Source organism: Nuphar pumila, chromosome 3, assembly GCF_984573655.1.
Source record: "Nuphar pumila chromosome 3, dmNupPumi1.hap1.1, whole genome shotgun sequence".
NCBI classification, from domain to species: domain Eukaryota; kingdom Viridiplantae; phylum Streptophyta; class Magnoliopsida; order Nymphaeales; family Nymphaeaceae; genus Nuphar; species Nuphar pumila.
The window spans coordinates 9654710-9677537 of record NC_143251.1 but is presented as its reverse complement, the minus strand read 5'-3'; the positions used below and the strand labels follow the sequence as shown (position 1 = coordinate 9677537).

The window sequence follows — 22828 nt, the reverse complement described above, 5'->3', positions numbered from 1 at the left end:
TTCCCCCTTCCTCTTCACCCCCTCTGCCATCCATCATAAAGATCGATGGTGCTCAATGCATCAGGAGGTTGCGTGTAATTGGGAACTGCATGCTAGATGCTAGCATGGAGGGGTTTACATCATGGTGATAGCTTGATACAGGTATCATGCATGATGTCATCATGATTGACTCTTCTACGTGAACATATCATGTGGCATGGGGGTATCATCAGGCTGAATTCCTTTGGTTTTGGTTAAATGCTAGGCAACTCAATTGGAGTAAAGTGGGACCCAGTGTCAATGACTTTGATTAGGTGTTTAGGTCAACTGGGTTCAGCTTGACTTAGCATCCAATCTTTTTAAGGCTTGGTTCCGTTTCAAGAATTACCGCTGAAGTTAAGCAGTGAGTTTGGCCAATATGGAGAAGTCAAAACCCCGCCATCAGTTTGACAAAAGTTTTTTTTTTATGAGGAATGGAAAAACCGCCTTTAGGATCAGAGACCTAGTCGTGCTGGCTAAGCCTATCATAGTTAGCGTTGCTTTTTCCATTGTGGAAGACTCCCACCCCCCACCACACACACACACACACATATAGACACACACACCCTTCACTTTTTTGTGTTCTAAAAGAGGATGAAAAATTAGAGTTTGTAAAATTGCCAATTGTGTGGCAAACAAAAGCCTAATTTCATGAAACATATTAGCCCACGAGGGTTCCACCTTCCTAGTTATGGGTTGTTTGTCATGTGACATAGAATGACCACGGTTCGAAACCCACATGGAGCGTCCCTTGCAGCAAGGTTGAAGCGGGGTGCACTCCTTGGTGGGCAGAAGGACATCAAGTTTTTTTTTTACAAAAGGCAAGCTGGGGTTAGGCAGACCCCTACCAGTTATACAACTATACCATTGGGTTTTGAACCTGCAATATCCCAACACAAGGTGACATGCACTAGCTGCTCCTACCAGACAAGCCGAGCCTGTGTTGGTTTTTTTTGCTGTTTTTTAAACGTGTCTGCGATTGCCTTTGATTTTTGTTTATATTTGAATTTGTTTGGTTTTATGAGGTCGGTTATGGGGGTTTCCTCTTTAACCATGCCAAAAAAAAAATCATGAAATTTGTCAAAAACATGAAAGGAAATTTTCTTTGCAACGTTGGAGCAGCTAGTGCACGTCACCTTGTTTTGGGACGTTACAAGTTCAAATCCCAATGGTATCGTTGCACAATTGGTAAAGGTCTGCCTAACCCCAGCTTGCCTTTAAAAAAAAAAAAAGTAGCCATTGGAAAGAAAAGAAAAAGGAAAACATGCTAGGAAGAAAGGATTTCTCAATGCACCAATGGACCACCCGACATCACTGTCCCAAACATAGAAGTACATGAATACCCAAAATCAATGACTCGGTCTACCTAACCCTGTCCATACACCTAACACGAAGCTTGGTAACCGACCCAATAATTTATTGGCAGTGGAGCTCTGTAAAGGGAACTCACCTTTTACAAAAAAGTGTTTTTTATCGGTTAAAAACACGATATTTAAAAAAAAAAACAAAAATTTAAAAATGTCACTATAATTTGTTATACTTCTTTTACTTTGAAACTTTGCAATAAAATCATGGTATTTTGAAAATATTAGTAATATATATATTTGTAACGATGATTGAAATATGCAGTGCTCAAAGACTTGGCATTGCACTTGGCTACCATGTTCATGATGTCTGTCTGTGATGATTTTTTTTTTTAATGACAAGGAACCTTCGCAGAAGTGATGTAAACCCTGATGGAGCCACACGACCACACTGCCTTACGTGGCCCACCTATGAAAGCGCAGGGTTTGATCTGGTGTCTTCATCTCAACCTCACAACCACCCCGCTGGCCATGTCGGCACCCGCGGTGGTTGACATCTGTGATGATAACATGTGCCATTTTTCGGAAGCTGATCAGGCTCATACTAAAATCGTGACCGTCCCTTACACTTTTTGGATGAATGCCATGGGGGCAATTAACGGAGCTGCTTTTTCGCCGATTTTGAATGAAAAAAATAAAAATGTACAAGTCTTCTTCCCCTCTCTCCAAGCTCTCTTTGAATGCTGGGTTGGGATATTTGAAATATTTTTCAACAGCAGCATGGTTTATTTGCTAAGGATCAATCTTGGATCTGATATAAAAATACTATTTTTTAAACCGCGAAACTTTATTATATTGTGGAACATCAAAGCCCTTGAAAAACCTATTTATATCAAAACCCATTTCCTGCTAAAGAAACTCTATATATCACATCCATAAGATTTTAATCTAAGAAAAAAAATCTAAAAAAATGAAAATAAGGTAATTTCTGCTCAATAGTTCCGTACCCTACCTTCTTAAGTACCAAATATTTAGCTGAAAAGAAAATTAAAAAAAGAATGCCAGAAAAAAAGAAAAGAAAAGAAGAACATGGTGCCATCTCCTTGTGACCACAGCTTTAGCTTTAGTAGAATGTGGATCCAATATGTACGCGTATTACCCACATTTCTATAAGGGTCTCATCCAATATGGGTCCCAACCAAATGAATAAGCTCTGATATAATTTTCTTCTACAGTTATGTTTAGAGGAAGGTTCTGGTTCATATGCTTCCATGTGGTAGCCGACTTCCTGGTTGTGAGATATGATAATGGATGAGATCCATTTTTTTATGTTTCGGGTCCCCTCATTTAAGACTCGTGAGCAAAGGTCGCTTTTGTCCAGTCTTCCACCAAGGGTCTCTCTCTGTTCACACTTTTGCTGATTCCCGTTGTCCTGCACTGCTCTTTGGCAGCCAACGGGTAGTTTTGGATTAGGTCCGCAAATGGATCAGACGTACACAGGAGCTTGCTTGATCTGGATCTGAATTATATGTTGTCCGGTCGGGGCAGAAAATCGATACCCTTCACCCTTGAATCGGTTATTTTGTAATAAATATAAAAAATACATAAACTTAATTTTTAATATTATTTTAATTGCTTTAAAACATGTCAACGATTCTGATTGACACATAATATTTTTTGGCTGATTGAAAACGATTCACTTGAGTATCCGTATTGGCCGATTCACCTGAATGGTTGGCCAAACCAAGGTTGTTAAATTGATGAGGCTAAGTGAGGCCTTGAGCCTGCCCTTCCCCTCTGAGGCATACGCCTCCCACCGCTTCACTGGTATGAAAGTGAAGCGGTGGGAGGGGAGGCAGTAGGAGAAGGACCACGCGCCCAGCTGGTACGGAAGTGAGGAATATGTCGGTCGTCCGGTGGTCGGAGAAGACTGAGCAGCACAGCAACTCCGGTGGTCGGTGGTCACAAGGCCTACGCCTCTCACAACACTGGGCCAAACCATACAGTGCCGGATACCGATACTGACAACACCGAAATTATGTACATGAATAAGATGGTTGATGTACGTTTGTTTTTAGGATAAAAAATATATGTGACGGTGGATCCAATTAAAAAAAAGACCTAAATCAAGGCTTTTACACGTAAAATATGCAATGGATCAGATTGAGTCTAAATCCAAAAGAGAAAGTTTCTCTTGAATCAGCCAATAATAGTAGGTCTTTGCACAACGAGATTTATCCATACAGTATTTAATTATAAAGGTTGGATACTAAGCTGACCCTGTCACTTGTCATAACATCAAGCACCACAAAATTCAAATCATGGAGCCCCAAAGGGGTTGGGCCTTAGCTGTCATACAGGCGGTCAAGGTTCCATTGCGGACGATACCCTCTTGCACAAGCTAATTAAGAGAGCGGATCCAGTCAAACGCTGGGTGAGACTATCAGTGAACCCCTCCCCTCCCTTTATTTACTGTAGCTCAGTACAAGTGGGATCTATAGAAGGTGGGTTTTGTGGTTGTAAACGCTGTGTCATTTTCTTTTCTTTGTCTTTGGGTTAATCCAAGGAAAAAACCCCACCATCACGAGCCCCCAGTTGGTAAAATCCTTGAAGTCTTTTAGTTTTTTTTTTAAAAGGCAAGCTAGGGTTAGTCCAACACCTACCATATCATTGGGTTTTGAACCTGCAACGTCCTAACACAAGGTGGCATGCACTAGTTGCTCCTACCAGGCAAGTGGAGCCGGTTCTCATAAGTACACCCATCTTTGACCTTTATCGACAAGAGATGGCCTCCGTGTGTTTTGAACATGTGACATCCTAGTCAACTTAGTGACATTCATGTCAATGGGAGCTCTGCTTGTCAGCCAAGAGCAGATAGTGTACCTCACCTTGTATTGGGATGTTGCAAGTTGGAACCCTAAATGCAGGGCAGCTGAAGAGAAGTTGAGGCTTTAGGCATATTTCATTGGATGCTCATATTTCTTGATTTATTTTTTTCATTGGAGGCCCTTGTCATGAGGCGCATGCATGTGCTATGTTTTGTTGGAGGCCCTCAGCATGTGAAATACAAGCATTATATTTTTTTGTTCATTTGATTCCTTAAGGAGTGGCCTCAAATATCAAAGCTGCCACCATACCTGTGTTTTATGGGGCCTCAGGGCTGAGGGAAAAAATGGACCCCCTATTAATAGTAGGAGTTCGGGGGCAGGGCTTCGAAAATTTTTGAGCCTCTATTAAAAATAGGCTCCCTAAAAATAGGCCCTCTGTTAATAGTAAGAGTTCGAGAACAACGCCTCGGAATTTGTTGAGCCCCCTATTAATTAATAGTAGGAGTTCGAGTGCAGTGCCTTCAATTTTTTTAGTGCCCCTATTGAAAATGCAATCCCTATTAAAAATAAACCCCTAAATTTTTTTTTGGCATATGAGGCCCAAGTCTCATTGGCCTCATGATAGGTTCGGCTCTGGCTGCCAGCCATGCCTAAATGGAATGGCTGTATAATTGGTAAGAGTCTGCCTAACCCCAGCTTTCTATGAAAAATAGTGACATTCACAAGTTGCCCCTACCAGATGAGCTAGGAACACTGGAGGGCTGTTATTTTCTTTGTTGTTTCAATACTTGGTAAATTTGGATCTAAACCGGTTAACAGCCTATCTATAAATGTCTACTGCAGTATGCGCATTTACTGACCTACGGCAAGAAAAACCAGACCCAGGGCTTATAAAGATTTCATGAACCAGGTCCATACCAGATAAAATAATATATTATTTAAAATCTGTTTACATTAAAAAAATTGCAGATCCTAATTGGAACCCAGGTTCGACCTGGCTATGGTTTTTTTTCCATATAATATCAGACACTTTGGATCTGACATGGATTCTAATCGAACTTACTTCTTTATCACCAAACCCTGACCCTATAGAATTTGATACAGGTCAGGAGTCAGACCCGTTGACAGCCTTACTTGGATCGAATAATATAAGACCCCAAGATTAAGGGTGTCAACGGGTCTGGTTTAGCCGGACCTGAACCAAACCCTATATGGTCCGGGTATGGTGATAAATAAGAAGACACTATTCAGACCCGGGTTCAGATCCAAAAAGTGCAATTAATACATGAACCTGGGTATAGTTTGCAAAATTTTATACCAGACCCGGACCCGACCCAAGTTCCGATTAAGACCTGCAAATTTTCAATGTAAAAATTACAAAAAATATAGTTTTACTGGGCATGGTCCGGGTTTGGTTCATGCAGTTCTTATTGAGTCCGGGTATGGTTTTTATTATAGTGGATCCAATTAGACTTGGGTCCTGACCCGATACCATACCAAAAAATTTAGTACAAGTCTGGTTCCACCTGAGTCTGAACCAAACCCGACCCATTGACACCCTTACACAAGATGCATTCTAAGTTTCTAACCCATGTATACAAGTAAGGTAATATGGGTGGATACGATCCTTGAAAGTAATGCATGTTCTCTAAAAGGAAGAACTCGGAACAAGCGATATTAGGTTTACTGAGATTCGGGCCGGAATCAGATAAATAAATAGATATGGAACCAGGGCACATCACGTAGGAAAACCAATATACCTGGCCCGTTATTAGTGGATCCCATGTCAGAGTAAGGTCAGACCAGATTCAGATCCATAACTGTACCAAGTGTCTCGGTCGGATCCGGAACAGGAAGTTCCGGATCCGGACCCACTCATTAAAAGGAATATAATATCGGATCCAATCCTGACCCGACCTAGATCTAGACATTCGTCTGAGCGAGACCGGATAAGGGCAAAATCTCCCGCTTCGGAGATAGAGTGTGGCTCTCGTCGTCTTCCTCACCCAACTCTTCTTCCTCAGACGTTCTGAGCGCGCCTGTGCTCGAAGAGTCGAACCGTAACAGACGATGGCCGTCGCTTCGTCGTCCCTTTCATCTTCCTTCTCCGCCATCTCCCTCTCTTCCTCCTCCGACTCCAGATCCCTCTTCCTGAGGGGGACGCCCCTCAGGGTCTACCTTCCGAGAACGATGACGCCCCTCTCCCTCAAGGGATCGCCTCTGAAGCACCTCCCCAGAAACCCTCCGGTCGTCTCTGCCGCTTCCGCTGCTGCTTCAGCGGAGGCACCGGATCTCGTGGCCTACGTCAAGTCCCGGCTGCCAGGCGGGTTCGCCGCGCAGTCGCTCATCGGCACCGGCCGGCGGAAGTGCGCCATCGCCCGCGTCGTTATCCAGGAAGGGACGGGGAATTTCATCATCAATTACCGCGATGCCAAGGTGATGATCGTTTCTTTTTGGAGGGTATTGCTCACAATTTAAGGGCTTTTTGAATCCTTTATTCGGATTAGGGTTTTGGATTGCCGCGAACGTGGTCGTTGTTTTGGGGGGTTCATTTGAGGATTGGCTGCACTCTGAATCCTGGGATTGGGGGGTTCCAATGTGCATTAGAATTAGAGCGTGTTTGGGTTTATAGAACTCAGTGGAATTGGAATCCAATTGCTCTGTGTAGCTGGGAAAGTGCCAAAGGATTTAGTGGAAGTGGGTTCCGATTCCACCAAAGCTCCCATACTCCACACGCTCCAATGTGGGAATTCTGAGGCCGTTTCCTTTGGTCGATTGAGCATTAGAGTACTGACCTCTTTTCTGTAGTGATTTTGAGAATATGCATCGTTTTGAGTTTGCTAAAGTTTTATAACCCTTGCTTTCTGATGATCTGAACTTTTTAAGTCTTGTAATTTGCTCTTTTATTGCTAGATAGGAGTTGTGCAACGACAGTTTATGGTATGTACATATTCGTTCCTATGTTGTTGTATAGAGCTTCATATCATCACATTGGTCTGATGTGAACATGTTCTTCGTATTTGTGTGTGGTTCTTTGTAATGTATGGTTGTTTGGTGTTCAGCCAGTAGAAGGTTTATCTTTTCTTTTTCACCCGCTACGGGTAATGTTTACCTGTTTCTTTTGCTCGGGTTGCAGCCTAGAAATCACGGTCTATTGTACACCAATCCTGATAATCGTGCTCTAGTCTCTGTAGTGATCCAAGAAACTGTGAAATGAAGCTCATGACCTTGCTGAATGTTTGTTTGCTGTATTGGCAAACTGCACTTGAAGCGCTCTAATACCAGTTCTTTAGGTTTTGATCTGACCTGCTAGGTATCCATCAACACTTAGGGCTTTACTACTACTAGCTGTATTCAAGTTGACTTTAATCAATACCCTACTGTCTCTAACTGAAATTACAAAGCAAAGAATAGAAACCAATACAAGTGTGCTAATCCAATTGCCATTGGTGGATCCATATTTTTAATTCATACTAAAAACACTTGCTAAAGCTTATCCTAGCAAAAGGGAAGAACCTGATCCATTACTCATGAATAAATAATTGCATAACATGCACGGTCACGTATACATTGGCAAACATACCACATAACAAAATAACAATTAAAAATAATTCCATGAAAAGAAGGTTGACTATAAGTTGGTATTGGTTCTAACATTTAACTGAAGTCAAATGCTTGCCTTCTTAGTATCTGAAAGTTCACCTGATGTTATTTTCTGCTTATAGGCATCAAATCTATTTTACCTACTTTTTTTTTTAACACAGCAATGTGAAATCTTTAAACTTCTCCAATGCTTTAGATATTTCTTTCATAATGTAGATAGGCATTTGGTGGATACAACCAAAAGTATGATGAATGCCAATATACCTAGCAAGTTTTGGATTGAGTTTTTTTTCATGATTATGAGTTTTCTGTATCCTGTTTAATGTACATTCCCAGTGACAATGCCTTCTGCGGGTGCGCAGGCTCATTGTCCATGTGGTTTATTTCTGTACAGATGATTAATAGTATGTGGGTAATTTACAAATAACCCCAATTTGAACTATGATCATATCAGCTAATGATAAGCTGACAATTAGCACCTAAACAACATGGTTGGGTTGGACTAGCTGATGTGATCCAGGTATCAATATTTGCACTGGAACTAGGTGAAAGCAGAAAATGACCGCTGCTGAGGAACTTGAAAAGTTTCTTGTTTATCTGTCGGTTGACATTCCATAGGTTTGCTTTTCTGGATATTTCTCGGTAATCTGAACGTGTTAAGATGCCCTCCAGAGCATTGAATTAAGGTGGTGGGGGATCAGGGAATGGCAAAGCTTTGGATAAAAGAAGAGCTGGTGGACTTGGTTATGAAGGCTGGTGGCTAATATTTATGTTAATATTGTTGATTTGTGGTAGTAGTACGGCCACCTTGAAACGGTAGACTTATGATGCACACATGCTTGTCTTGGCTTAGAACTGCTATAGGTTCCTGTTTGCCTGTGGATAATCATGCATTGTTGAAGTTTTATGCCGTAATTTTGGTAAATTGACTTGTATCAGTATTTTGTGCATATATGGTTCTGTAGTGTTTCAAACATTTCTCCATATGCAGGAGTATCTTCAAGGCAACCCGCTATGGCTGCAGTACATCAAAGTCCCATTGTTAACGTTGGGGTATGAAAGTTCCTATGACGTTTTTGTGAAGGCTCATGGGGGAGGGCTGTCTGGTCAGGCTCAGGCAATCTCTCTTGGGATTGCGCGCGCCCTGCTCAAGGTGAGTGAGAACCACCGAGGGCCACTGAGACGGGAAGGCCTTCTAACGAGAGACTCGAGGGTTGTTGAGAGGAAGAAGGCTGGCCTCAAGAAGGCCCGGAAAGCTCCCCAGTTTTCTAAGCGTTGAGGTTTGTTGATTCTTGTCATTCTTTTTGTTTTCTTAAAGTCATTGCCTTGCAGCTGTTCATCAGTAAATGTATCTAACGCCTTTGAATTTCTGTTTTATTGTTCAAGTTTTTTTTTGGGGTTTCTCATTTCTTCGGTACCCAGTGCTTCTTTCTATATATCCATGGATTTGCTTGAAAATTCTAATGAGATGGGAATTATGGATATGTGTGTGCCGACCCAACCAAATCTGAATACTATGAGCATAAACAATGTTGACTCAAATATTATTTTGGTCGACCCAAACCCGACCGACCCGAGTATGGGGGTTGGATTTGGGTTATGATTTTTGTCGGATATCCAATGCTACCCAGCTTGTCCTGAGTATTTTGTATGTATTTTTTAATAAATATACAAACTGTTTAAGGTATATGAGTGGAGTTTGAAATTTCATTTTCTTCACCCAAACCCAAAAAGCTAGGTGTTATTTGGGCGGGTTTGAGTGCATCCTGATGAGTTGGATACCTGACCCGTTCAGAGAGAGAGAGAGAGAGAGAGAGAGAGAGAGAGAGAGAGAGAGAGAGAGATTTCTAAATAAAATGGATCTTGAGACTATGATCTGTTGGGTTTATTGGGACATATGAAGTGAGATGAAACCTGGTCCTGGTTTTAGATCCTGCAACCTAAATCTGGATCAGGCCTGAAATCTAATCTGGGCTTGATACTTTGTAAATTTGCAGAGAAACTGGATAATGGATGTGTTGTGAGCGCCGCATATGAGTTAACCCATATCATATTCAATTGGGAGTGGATCAAGATTGGACTGAAGTGAAGCTCTGCACCATGTTCCGATTGGGCTGTGATCAATTGGAATCCTGCCCTGCTTGGATGTAGTTTGGATCTTTTCGTGCCTGAGTTCCTAAAATAGATCCAAGCCCGAGAACCAACTGACTGGATTATGGGAATTTGTATCTGATAAGGTCAAATGCAATCATATAGGATGTGTGGGTCCATGTATCCGACCCATTTATATACCCACTTGTTTGTAGTATTCATTTTGATAAGGAATAATCTTCGTTGTGAAGACGGCTCGGTTTGAACCCACCATATTATTCAATTGACCCAGGTTTGGCTTTGAGGTTTATATCAGACCCAAATCCTATCTGGTTTCAGATATTGTCCCGGTGATGTTACGTGTAAAAATATTTAAAAGAAGGTTTTACCCAATTAATTGGATGTTGTTGTTTCTGGATTTTGCTCTGGTTGGATATCAATTGTGAATCTAACATGTTAATTTTGGATTCCGATCTTTAAAATAAGATCCTAATGCGCATTCAGATTTGCCTACTGGTATTATTTTTGGATTTGAATCAGTGTTTTAAGTCCGGATTTAATTTTCAAATTTGGATGAAAATTCAGTAAAAAAAATTTTTTTACATGTAAAGAACTTGTTTTTCAGTGTTGCCACATGTTTCTGATGTGCGTTTAACCCTTCTCATTGAATATTATTCGGGTCCAGATTCAGATTCAGATTTACTATTTGCATTTCAGATTTGGATTTAGGTCTGTCATGATTCGACCCATATCTGATCTGTTTGCACCCCAAGTTCGTGCTGGGCCTGGATTCTGTCCTGCCTAAAGTGAACAAGATCCAGTACAAGCTCCTCAAAGCTTAATAAGCTAGATTGGATCCAAGTCCGAGCTATTGACAGTCCTGCCATTTGGACCGATACCAGGTGACTGGCTGCTGCTATGCCCAACACACCAGAAACCCATGTTAAAAATAACCCTGCTTGGGGTCATAGCTCAAGCTCAACCTTGAGCTCGTAGCTGGGCTGAATTGCTGCACATGACGGGCCTGAACCAATGAGCCTAAGTTTAGTGATGGCAACTTAATATTAACAATGCTTGATTGATTGAAATGATAAAAGGGAAAATTTTGAAACATGTCAAACTTTTGGGTCCAATTAAAATGTACACCAAACTTTTGAAGGTTTTCAATTACCCTTCAAAGGTTTTGCTATGTTAAGCAAATATCACCTAGATCAGATACCATCCATAACCTCCCTTAGTTACCAAGAAGAATGATCAATCTATTCATAAGATGGTGATGAACTTTTCTCAAACAAGAAAGGTCTAATTATTCGTAAACATACCCTCCCTCTGCCCTAATTTATTGACATCTCTCTCTAAAGGGTTCTATCTGCTATGCCAGAATTTTTTATGTCTATGTTCCTGATGCCTACGGAGGTTGATAATAAGATAACTCAGGTAGTGACACACTTCCTGTGATCTGGGCGAGGTCTCAACAACAAGCGCCACCTAATAGGGTGGGACACACGTCGACTACTCCCAAATAGGGGGGGTTTGAGAATCAAGGATCCCCGGCTGAGGAGTATGATTCTTGTCGTGAAGCAGAGCTGGCTTGCACACCAACCTGGGTTTCCGTGTGCAAGCGTGCTTCTAGCTAAATACGGTGGTGTGGAATCGTTGGTGGGGGCCACAAGCGTGCGTCAGCGAACAATGTCAAAGCTTCGTCGATCATGCATCCAAGCATGGTCTTCAGTTCTGTCTCATAATGGAAATGTTGACTCACAGTCTCAGTTCTTTGGACGCAACTTTGCTCCGAACGGATCTTTCCGCTCAAAAGAAGGCTACCTCGCTCTCCTTCCGTCGGGGGTGGATCGATTCCCGACGAGCCTGATCTGAGGCAAGGGTCCCACTCCGAGATCATGTTTCGTGGCTTGACTAATCTTACACGATCGGGTGCAGACTGACAACTTCCTCAAATCCATCGGATTTCATCTGCCGAGTAAATGTGTGTTGTGCGAGGCAACTGAAGAATCTGCGTTTCACCTTTTTTGGGAGTGCTTTATTTTTCAAAACATCTTTAAGGTGACTTGGAATAAGCCGGGGGTCAGCGTGCGCCAGGAATCGTTCGTCAACGATTTGCTGTGGGGTCCTCAGCCAGCTCGTCATTGCAACAAATGACGATTTATTTGGCGAACTTGGCTTCTCTCGTCATGGTGGGCCGTATGAATGACTCGCAACAACGCTATTTTTCAGCATATTCCGGCAGTGTTCAACAAAATGGTGAACCTTATTTTGGCGGACGTATACATCATTCTTCGCATCAGCATCCATGATCTGCAACACCATCTGCCTCTAGGGACCATTCATGATCCAGGGTGATGCTCGTCTCCTAACTGTATTTGTTTCTTGTTTCTTTTTTTCCTTTTCCCCTTTCATCTCTCCTTTTCTTTTTTTTCCTTATTTTTGGGGCTCCTTGGCATGTCTTGAGCCCGTGTTTGGTTATCCAGTAAATTCAATGTTGGTTGAACCTGTTTTCGCATCGTAATGTTGATGGTTATAGTCTCTCTCTCTCTCTCACACACACACACACACGCACAAGTGTGGGCATCGTTTTTTTCATTACCATTTAGCACCTCCATATATTAACATTTATCCCAAAGCCAAAGTAACATTTATGTGAAAAATATTTTTCAGCCAATGGCAAAATAATTAATTGAAAAAGCAAATATGCCAAACTGTACCCTTATTGTTTGATCTGGAAACATTATTTGGGTATGAAAAGGAAGAGGTTTCACCAATTTTTGGTGGATCTTGAACAACTGAAGTTTGGATCCTGTACAAATCCATGACTTTCATCCGACATTTGAGTTAGATATGGATCCAAATCTAGACTTGTTTTCAAGAATATGAATGTAGTTTTGGGTCAAGGTCTGACTAAGACCCTACCCAACACGGCAACACGGTAGGGCTATCAATAGGTTGTGCTTGTATTCACGACCCTGACCTGACCCGAACCCAAATTCTCAGGTATGGGACCGAAATGCTACCTCAACCCGACCTGAGTATTACACAATCAGGTTTTGATTATGGAGTGTTTTAATTGTATTTTTACTAAAAGTAAACTCTTTAAATTATGAAGATTCTGGTTTGTGATTTTATTTCATTTACCCAAAAACAGAATTCCTGAAAATGGGTCCGAAGTTGGATCTTGAACCAACTCAAACATCACAAAGAACTTATGGATTCATGTGGTATCTAAGCCCATATTCAATCTGTTTTTATTCCTTGTGAAAGTCTTGCATGCATTTGCTGTAAGGGTAAGATAATAATTTTGAATTATGAGCGGACAAACTTACTTTAAAGAAGGTATTGGTGATTGGTGATTGGACTTTCAAGCTAAAGGTGAAACAGTAATTTTAGTCAAGCATGAAGAGACGCCCCCCAGCGTCCAGTTCAGTTGTTGCAAGGGTAAAATAATAAATTTCAACAATGATTAGAGTTAACTCAAGGACAAACTAACAGCAGGTCATGAACAAGGGACATTTGATTCACAGTGATAAACTTTTGGTGCATAATTGAAAACAGAAAAGTTTGGTGTTACATATGAATTAGACCCAAAAGTTTGTTGTGTGAAGCTTTTTGAAAAAAATGTAATGTTAATTAAAACAAGCCTTTTATTTTAAAATACAAAAAGTAAAAAAACAGTTTTTGAGAAATAAAAGTATTTTTGCAAATTTATCCTAAAAAAGTAAAAATAGCTCTAAAAGTGACTTGTTTGACGTTAAGAAGTCAAATTCATAATCACAAAAATAACCATTGGTTTTATAAGCCCAAACAAGCACCAGCCGAACCAACCCAAGCCACAAGCAACTCGGTTAATTTCCCAAATCTAAACTGAGAGTCGACCTCAGACCAAAGACTGAGACAGACTGAGTCCACGACTGAGCTCAGTCAGGCCTAGAGGGCAGGTATCTCGGAGAGGACCCATGAGAGAGAGAGAGAGAGAGAGAGAGAGAGAGAGAGAGAGAGAGAGAGAGTAAAATTGCCATCCGTGCATTTCGACCGCAGGATCCGGGAGAGCGGATTGATCGGGCGATCCCAACGCCCAGGAATCCAAAATCCTTAGTCACTCACTCTATTCCGCCTCGCGACGTAATCGACGCGTTTCGAGTCCGCGATCTCTCTGAGTTTCCGTCTTTGCTTGGAAGGAAGGCAAAAGAAGGGAAAGGGGGAATTGTTATTTGTGTCAGAGATCGATCGCCGGAATCGCATGAGATCGTCACCGGATTCCGGCCGTCTCCGATCGAGAGATTAGCTTTCCGATGGAGGAGTTGCTGAGCAGCGATGACGAGTACTACTGCGACCGCGACTCCCTCGACGGGATCGAGCAGGAGGTCGACGACTCCGCCTGGCCCTCCACCAGCGTCTCCAACATCAAGGTACGCCCTGTATCTACCGACCATCGGCGGTCGATCATCGATGATCGATTCTTGGTGTTATCTCTCTGTTACGTTTGTTTTCTTGATCGGCTCGATTGTTTGTTGTGTTTAGGGTTTAGGGATTGCGTGAATTTGGTGGTCATGGTCAGTGGTTTGATCAAATTTAGGGTTTTGACGGTGCGATCGGTGTGGGTGCTGTGCGTAGGCTTGGATTTTGTGCGTTTGATGGCAATGCGGTTTTGAGGTTATCGATGCGCGTGTTTTTCGCTTCATTTATTTGTGATTATTGCCTGGTATTTTGTTTTTGTCGTGATCATGTTGCTTCATTGATCGAGATGATTTTTTGACGAAGAGGGTGGGAGAGAACTGGCTGAATTTGTTGGGAAATTAAGGTTTTCTTTTGGGTTCTAATGTGGGTTGGAGGTCGATCGTTTCGTCCTTGGTTTCTTAATCTTGATAATAGTTTATCCTTTGTTCGTTCGTGGAGTTTTTCATATTCGTGGGTTTTGCTCTGTGTCCGTGTTGTTAAAGAGGGACGGAATAGGCTGGATATGTGAAATTAAGGGGTTTCTTTTAAAGTTTGTGGGCGTTTCTGCTTTTTAGTCTACGAAAAAGTTGATGGATTGCATTTTCCTTTGTGTTTGCATCTTGTGTTATTGGTTTGAATTGCTGAAGATTGTGCTGTTCTTTTTCTTTCATCTCCAATTCAGTGTTCTTTTGCATATTACAAAATTTTAGCTCCAGGGAGGTTTTCAAATGTAAGATTATCACAAATCCTTCGCTTTTAGTTGCTATTTGATCGTCCCACCATAGGCTCTAGAGGCATACAAATTGGTTTAATGAGGCCAATGTACTCCATCTGATTCATTGAAGCTGTTTGGTAGTAGGTTGGAGCATAGTGCACATCAAGCCCAATGGTGCCTGAGTTACACGTAGGCAGTTCTCATAGTGGTCCAATCTATGTGGATGCATGCTGTATGCAGGTGGAATAAATTAAATGTAGATGATTAGGGATGCACAAGAGCCGAGCTTGGGCTGGATTGTCTCTGCTTGTTAGGAAAAATTGGCTGTTCAAGCTCGGCTTGAGCTCCACCTGAGCTTGCACAGCCTTTGTGAGTGATTGGTTAGAGTAGCTCGGCTTGAACCAAACATTTTTTGGTTTAAAAAGTTTTTGAAATCAATGTAAAAATCTTTTGAAATTAATAGTGTGGTGGGATTCGAACTCACCAGTCACCACCTCCTCTACAGGTGATCAATGTCTTACCCATCATGGTAAGACCTTTTTTTGTTCATTTAGTTAACAAAAGGAATACATATATGAAAAGAATATCCTTATTTTACTATTTGATCTGAGCTTAATCAAGCTTATCTGAGCTTGATTTCCTGTTCAAGCTCCGCTAGTTTATGTATCAGACTGAACCCCTCAAGTTTGACTCATTTATTTTCTTGACAAGTTCAGGCTGAGCTTAAACGGGCTGTGAACCCAAGCCAGGCCTGAGCTACCTCAGGTCATTGTGAATTCCTATAGACTCCTGTCATACCAAACTTGGACGATACAAGCAAGTGGGATAAATCTTGATCAAGCCTAGATTTTTCATGGTTGGTTGTTAAATTGAACCATGTTAATTCATTTTGCTTTTGATTAAACCCAAATAAATCAAGGTGAACGTAGATGTATAATTTTAAAAAGCAATAGGTGACGCTTAAGCAACCATCATCCATGGCTGGGAATTGAAGTGAACCACCTTGTGAGTCACCTATTTCAGCTTGTAGAAAGCTTTTTTTGGGCTCTTAAAGCAGGATTGGCAAGCTGAATACACCATTTTCATTAGTGAGATTGTTGGTCAAATGTCAAAATGAAAATTTGGTATAGCTCAATGATGTGTCTGCATTGATTTAGAGCTCTATGCAATCTTGTTTTGTTCGTGCCACATTTCATGGAGGTAAGTGGGTAACATCACATAGACACCAGGTGGTAAAGAAAACTTGATTTGGACGTGCAGATATGTAGAACCATTCTGGTTCTATAATTTTGCTGTTGCTTCAACATTGCCTGGTTTGGGTTTCAATTAAGATCTATGTCACACCATATCGGTGGTGTGGCCCTGGTGACATGAGCGGACATGTGGACACGGACACGGACACGACACACAGTGAATAATTTATTATTATTTTAATGTTTTAAGTTTTATGTCAATAAATGTATTTTTTTAATATTAAAATATAAAAAAATTAGTTTTTTATTGAATAAAAAATCCTATCTCCTCGTGTCCTATGTTTCAAAAGATTTTTAAACTTTCAAGTCGAATCCGCTTCACATGTCCATGTGTCTTTTGTGACGTAGATTAAGATCTGGAAATTTTAATGTAAAATATATAAATGATTATATGTTTTACCTGGTCTGCTTTTTGCTAACCCAGAGCCTGTCTGCTCCTGCCTAAGCTAGGTCCAGTGAGACTTGGACTAGACTGGTGGTATCAGTACCTGAGCCTCAAAGTCAGATTTGTATCTAGATCCGCACGGATCTATCTCAGGCCTGACCCAGTGGCAGCCTAATATTTATATTTGTGGATAGTGGAATTAGTGCATCCTTCTTGAACATAGGTCAATGCTTGTGCATGTTTTATGAAGAAAGCTTCTGAGAACTGTAGACAAAAATCTCTCCTGCTTTCTATAGTGTAAAAATGCTTCTACGGGCATCCTTTTGATTATAGAATTATTTATTTAAGTGGCTTGTCAGTGCCATGCTTTCTAAAGTCTTGGCATCTTCTTGAAACTTGTACTTCTCGTTAGCATAACAATCCAAGTCCTTTTTCCCTTCCTCTTGATAAGGTGTTGGACCTTGGAACGATTTTCGTTGGCCTACTGTTTTGCATGCAGATCAGGAAGTTTTTAGTTAGATATAGTTTCACACTTCTTTCTAATCATTGGCTCAATGTGATCTTTACAACATCTTTTGACTTTTTCAGGTTATTACAAGAGCCTCCCTTTTGGCAGCACAGGTATATGATGTACTTCATAGCAGTTCATGTCAAGTATTATATATTAATAGGGATGAACATTTTAGTTTTGTTAGAGTTTACCCAAATATAGTAATTGGGAACTTTGTTATACAAAATTTTTCTTGGCTTTAATGCTTTCAAATTGTTCCAACATTTATCTTTCCAAAAAAAAATGATTGTTTCTAGAAGACACTTGTTTTATCAAAGTGACCTTGTTCTCTCACATTTCCCCAAATATAGTGGCACACACTTCCTTTCCCCTTTTTCTAAATGATCTCCATGTATTATTCTCCAAGTCATTCAATTGCTTCTAAACAATTCAACCAAAGTCTTGATTCCCAAACTGCTGATTTCTAAATTATTAAATTTCTTCTTCAACTTCCATTCCTATGTCTCCAAAGATATCTTGTGGTTTTTATACGTTGTTTTTATCTATGGATATCTGAACTGATTTATATTGATCAACAGAAAGAAGATTTGCGGAGAGTGATGGATTTACTAACTTTGAAGGAACATCATGCAAGAACTCTGCTAATTTATCACCGGTGGGATGTTCAGAGGCTATTAGCAGTGCTCGTAGAAAAGGGAAAAGATCGATTATTTAGTGAGGCAGGGATTACGTTGTGGGAGTCAAATAACCAAACTTCCTTACATTCAAAAACGAGCATCACATGTGATATCTGTATTGAAGAGGTGTCTTTAGATGAAGCTACAGCTATGGACTGTGGCCACTGCTTCTGCAATAACTGTAAGAATGAGATTCACTTCTAATAGTACAATTTAATTAGGAATATTTTTGTGGAATTTCTAGTATTTTCTTATGCTTTCCGTTGTCAGGTTGGACAGAGAATTTTATTATTAAGATAAATGAGGGACAAAGTAGGCGCATAACATGCATGGCACACAAGTGCAACGCTATATGTGATGAAGCCATTGTCAGAAGTCTGGTCAGTGCTAGGCATCCTGATGTTGCAGATCGGTTTGAAAGATTTCTTTTAGAGTCATATATTGAGGACAATAACAAGGTTAAGTGGTGCCCAAGCGTTCCACACTGTGGAAATGCAATTCGTGTCGAAGATGATTCTTGTTGTGAGGTAGAATGTACGTGTGGATTGCAGTTTTGCTTTAGTTGCTCATCAGAAGCACATTCACCTTGCTCATGCCTGATGTGGGATCTTTGGACCAAGAAATGTAAGGATGAGTCAGAAACTATCAATTGGATGACTGTTCACACAAAGCCCTGCCCAAAGTGTCACAAGCCTGTGGAAAAGAATGGTGGATGCAACCTAGTTAGCTGTCTCTGTGGACAGGCATTCTGGTACGATTTGTTCATCTCACATTGTGCTGCAACAATTACCTGAGCAGTAAATAGGCTTTGCTACTTAACTCTTATTTGGATGGTTTTCATGTGGCATGGCATTCCAACTATAATATTTTTGCAGGCTAGCCTTTTCTTTTCTTTACCTTTGTTTAGTGAGAAAATGGGATACACTCTGTCCTGCAAGAAAAATGTCCAGAAAGTAGCAGGTGGTTCCTCTAATGTACTTTTCTTGTTTCTAGAACTTTGGCAGAAAGTCTCTTTTATTCCAGAAAGAGATTTTTTTATTTGAAATGAAAGTGACCCTCTCTTTTCTGAATTGTTAGTGGAGAAAACCCTCTTCAGTACAAAGTCAAGGGCTTTCTGCTTTTCATGTATTTTGTGTAATTATTTATTTTTATGATTTTAATTCTGCAATTCTAGTAGTATAATTTTCAAGAAAATCCAAGAGTCCCAACTGATAGTTTGTCAGTGGAGAGCACACTTTCCAATTGATTTGCTGCAGGTTTTTATGGTTTGATTTATGATTACTGGCATATTCCTTTCATTTACAATTTCTAGTTTGTAGTCCACTCAATTTTGTTGTGTTTTCTACTTATTTGATTTGTGATTATTAGTATCTTGTTTAATGATAAAGTGTTCTCTTTTATAACCGAAGAAGGAAGAAACCCAACCATTCTGATTGAGTTTCATCATCAAGGGGGAAGCAAACAATGTTCTGAGGTTGATGTTGCGAGGAGGCAGCTGGTGGGATAGATCTTTGTCATTCAATTACTGAGGCTTGTCTGTAAGACAAGATGGAAGGTCCTTCATGGACTGATTCTGGCCAAAATAATCTTAACCAAGTTTTATTAGATCTGAGTTCTTTTTACTTTTTTGTGAGGAAGTAAAATTCTATTTTACTAATGTAATGAGATTTCATAACAAAACTGATAAAAGGTACAGCTAAAGCTGGGTGATGAGGAATTGCCTCAACATATCTACATCCAATCCAATACTATGACATAGGTTCAGAAATGATGATGCCTTTTTCATTTAAGAAGATTTGCAATTGTTGTAACATTTTGTTGTACTGACAGTTGGTTGTGTGGTGCTGCTACTCGTCGTGAGCATACTTGGACAAGTATTGAAGGCCATAGTTGTGGACGTTACAAAGAAGACCGTGAGAAAAAAGCTGAACGGGCAAAGCGGGAATTAGATCGATATGTGCATTATCATTCACGGTATAAAGCTCATTTAGATTCTTTCAAGCTTGAGACCAAGTTGAAGGAGGCTGTGCAGGATAAGATTTCAACTTCAGAAAATAAAGAAACAGGAGTCAGGGATTATTCTTGGGTCACAAATGGACTTCATAGACTGTTCAGATCTAGGCGTGTGCTTTCTTACTCATATCCCTTTGCTTTTTACATGTTTGGTGAGCTTTTTAAGGATGAATTGTCAGAGAAAGAAAGAGACCTGAAACAGCACCTTTTTGAGGATCAGCAACAACAGCTTGAGGGAACTGTAGAGAAGCTCTCTAAACTTATTGAAGAACCTTTTGATGAGCTGCCTGAGATTAGGGTTTTGGATATAAGGATGCATATCATCAATCTGACTGTCCTCATAGACAAGCTTTGCCAAAAAATGTAAACTAAGATTCTGGTTTTCAATTTTATGTGTGTTTATACTTGCCATTTATTTCCCTGGATCTGACGTGTTACATGTAGGTACGAATGCATTGAGAATGATTTGTTAGGATCTCTGGGGTCATCGAGTCACAGCATTGCACCATACAACTCAAAGGGTGTGGAAAGAGCTTCAGAGCTTGCTATTTCTTGTGATTCAGATCAAAGTTTCGGCAGTACCAAAGCCAGTACTGACAGCTGCTTTCAGGCTGCTTCAGATTCAAGCATGACAGGAACCGGTCAGTGTGTCGATGCCTTTGGTTGCTTATCTCTTCATTGCTTTGCCTAATATTTATCATTATTATTATTTTAAAGTTCTGAGAAAACATTAAGCAACATTAGGACTTGGGTGATTGTTCCATTACCTATCTACTCCTTTTTGACACTCAAGTCCAGGTCCACAGTAGTCGTTTTTTTTTTTGCTTATGCATGGCAACATGTTTACATCTGATTTTTGAACGCATACCATTTTGAACTGCATTTACTATGCAAAAGATTGATTTTTCCATCAACCTTTTGCTGATTACTTTTCCTTCTCTCGTCATTTTTGTAAAACCTTGCTCTCACAATTAGTGTAAATGGAACGGAATATGGAGATAAATTAAGACAGCTCATGTCTTTCAAAAGCTACTGACAGTGAGTTATGGTCATGCAATTCCGGTTTACACAGGGGAAACTGAGTCTGGCAGACCTGGTCCAGATGGGATTGGGTGTTCTAACCGTAAGCGGGCTCGTGATGACCTACTCTTTGATCTGAACCTTCCGGCAGAGGCAGCAGAGAAGAGTTAAAGTCACAGATAGAGATTGCACTTCTTGACATTGCAAGTGTACAGCTAATACATTAGTGATTCAACTTCCGGGGAAAGAGTATTTTGCAGCAAACTTTTCTTTTCTTTCTGTTTCAAGATTTCTGGAACTGATGTTATGGGCTCTTCATGAAAACGTGTATATAGGCTACAAGTGTTCGCTATTCTATGTGCATATATGTATAGCTTGTTAAACGGACAAATGACTGGAACTTTTCCAACAAATAGAATTTTGCTGTCATTCTCAGCAAGGCTTTTTGCGTCTCCAGGGGAGTACTTTTCTTAACGAGGTCTTGAAAATGCCATATGCAATGAAGAGTTTTTCAGATAATGAGCCGGGGATGTTCAGTTGATATCCAAAACTCAGCTGTCCTAGTTATGCTCTACTACCAAAGTGACAGGCAATGCAGTTTCACATGATTAAGCACATCTGTCCAGACCGATGTGGCTATGCATTGGTAATTTAATCACTTCAAAAAGTTAGTTCCGAGAGTTTTTTTGCTTAACCTGATTCTGTAGATCGATTTGTTCTTTGCGTGTTTACTAAAAAACATGTTTTGGTTTCAATGAATTAAAATTGGTTTGAATCGGCCGATTCAATTCATTTTTTTAAATAATTTTTAAGGGTGTTAAAAAATTGTTTAATATTTTTATTGTTCAATGACACCTATCATCTGACGGTAAAAAGTTTCGATTCACAAACGATTCACCTAGTGAACAGATTTTAACATTTGTTTTGATTTTTTATGAAAAAATCAAAAATTTTATTTCTAAGTTTAGATTTATATTATAGCTGTTGATTTTTTTACCCACGAGTCCACCCACACTTTTTCTGCATCATTCAGCATCGCCCTGGCCATTGATATTGATGCATCCAACTAAATGATCAGACGGTCAAAGAACCTTGTAGATGTGATCTATGTAGTTTGTTTAGGGAAAATCTGGTTTTGGATCATGTAAGTCAAAATTAAATAAGGATTTTCAACGTATTCGACGATGCCTCATAATATGCCACATTTTGACAACTCAAAAAAATCATGACTTAAAAACACCAAGTGTTACAATGTTTTAAAGCAAAAAACACTTTTAGGGCAGTTTTTGACTGCTGCTAACCGGCGGTCAAAGACCACCACTAATTCCCTAAGAATAATGGACACATGTCCAGCATTTCGTCTGTCCACTCATACTCTCATATATATATATATATAAAATGAAATCCCGCAACAGTGGACAGGATAAGCATTGAATAGCGGTCAGACGTGCATAAAAAAACAGGCATTTTTAGCACGGTCGTGACCGCTGCTAAAACTGTTTTCAGCACAAAAAAATTTGCACCACTGATTGCCCGCACAATTATGTCAGACAAAATACATGTTTTTAGATACGGGTGAATATATGTATATAAAGGTCATTGGTATGACTTTATGTAGTGGTCAATCCTAGGCGCACGGTATTTTTGCTCAATCTAACAGCGTCAGTGCATTCAACCTAGTTCGATCAGGATGCACCTCAGATAAAGTTATTTCACATCAAACCCCAAAAAATTCTCACAAACTTCCAGCACATTGTGGGTCGTCAATTTTTTAAGCTATTGAAGAAATTGTTTGCACATCACAATCCCTGTTGAACAAGTTTTCCAGGGTATATTTATAAAGCTTGATCCATGGTTGTAACACACACACACACAAGAGCGTGAGAGCACGCCAGACATCCTTCAATAGTAGCAAGCTTGGAAAGAGTAGCAGCCCCATTCCCACAAATGGCACTGGAAACAGG

At 40.3% G+C, this 22828-nt stretch overlaps 2 protein-coding genes across 3 annotated transcripts; both read left to right on the top strand.

The window, feature by feature from the left end:
• The first annotated feature begins 6093 nt into the window (after positions 1–6093).
• Positions 6094–10209, top strand: LOC149841895 (small ribosomal subunit protein uS9c-like). 2 transcript variants are annotated; one of them, XM_089998760.1, is made up of 3 exons: positions 6094–6586; positions 8745–9033; positions 9751–10209. In XM_089998760.1, exons 1-2 carry the CDS (start codon positions 6221–6223, stop codon positions 9030–9032), a joined length of 654 nt encoding a protein of 217 aa, XP_089854886.1. In that variant the 5' UTR covers positions 6094–6220; the 3' UTR covers position 9033; positions 9751–10209. The 2 variants fall into 2 exon arrangements, with proteins under 2 accessions (XP_089854886.1, XP_089854887.1); XM_089998761.1 differs by lacking the exon at positions 9751–10209 and adding an exon at positions 9176–9235.
• A 3777-nt stretch (positions 10210–13986) lies between these two features.
• Positions 13987–21303, top strand: LOC149841894 (putative E3 ubiquitin-protein ligase ARI2). The gene is made up of 7 exons (XM_090001201.1): positions 13987–14262; positions 17232–17264; positions 17733–18012; positions 18102–18582; positions 19662–20207; positions 20289–20485; positions 20917–21303. Exons 1-7 carry the CDS (start codon positions 14146–14148, stop codon positions 21033–21035), a joined length of 1773 nt encoding a protein of 590 aa, XP_089857327.1. The 5' UTR covers positions 13987–14145; the 3' UTR covers positions 21036–21303.
• Positions 21304–22828: the final 1525 nt, after the last annotated feature.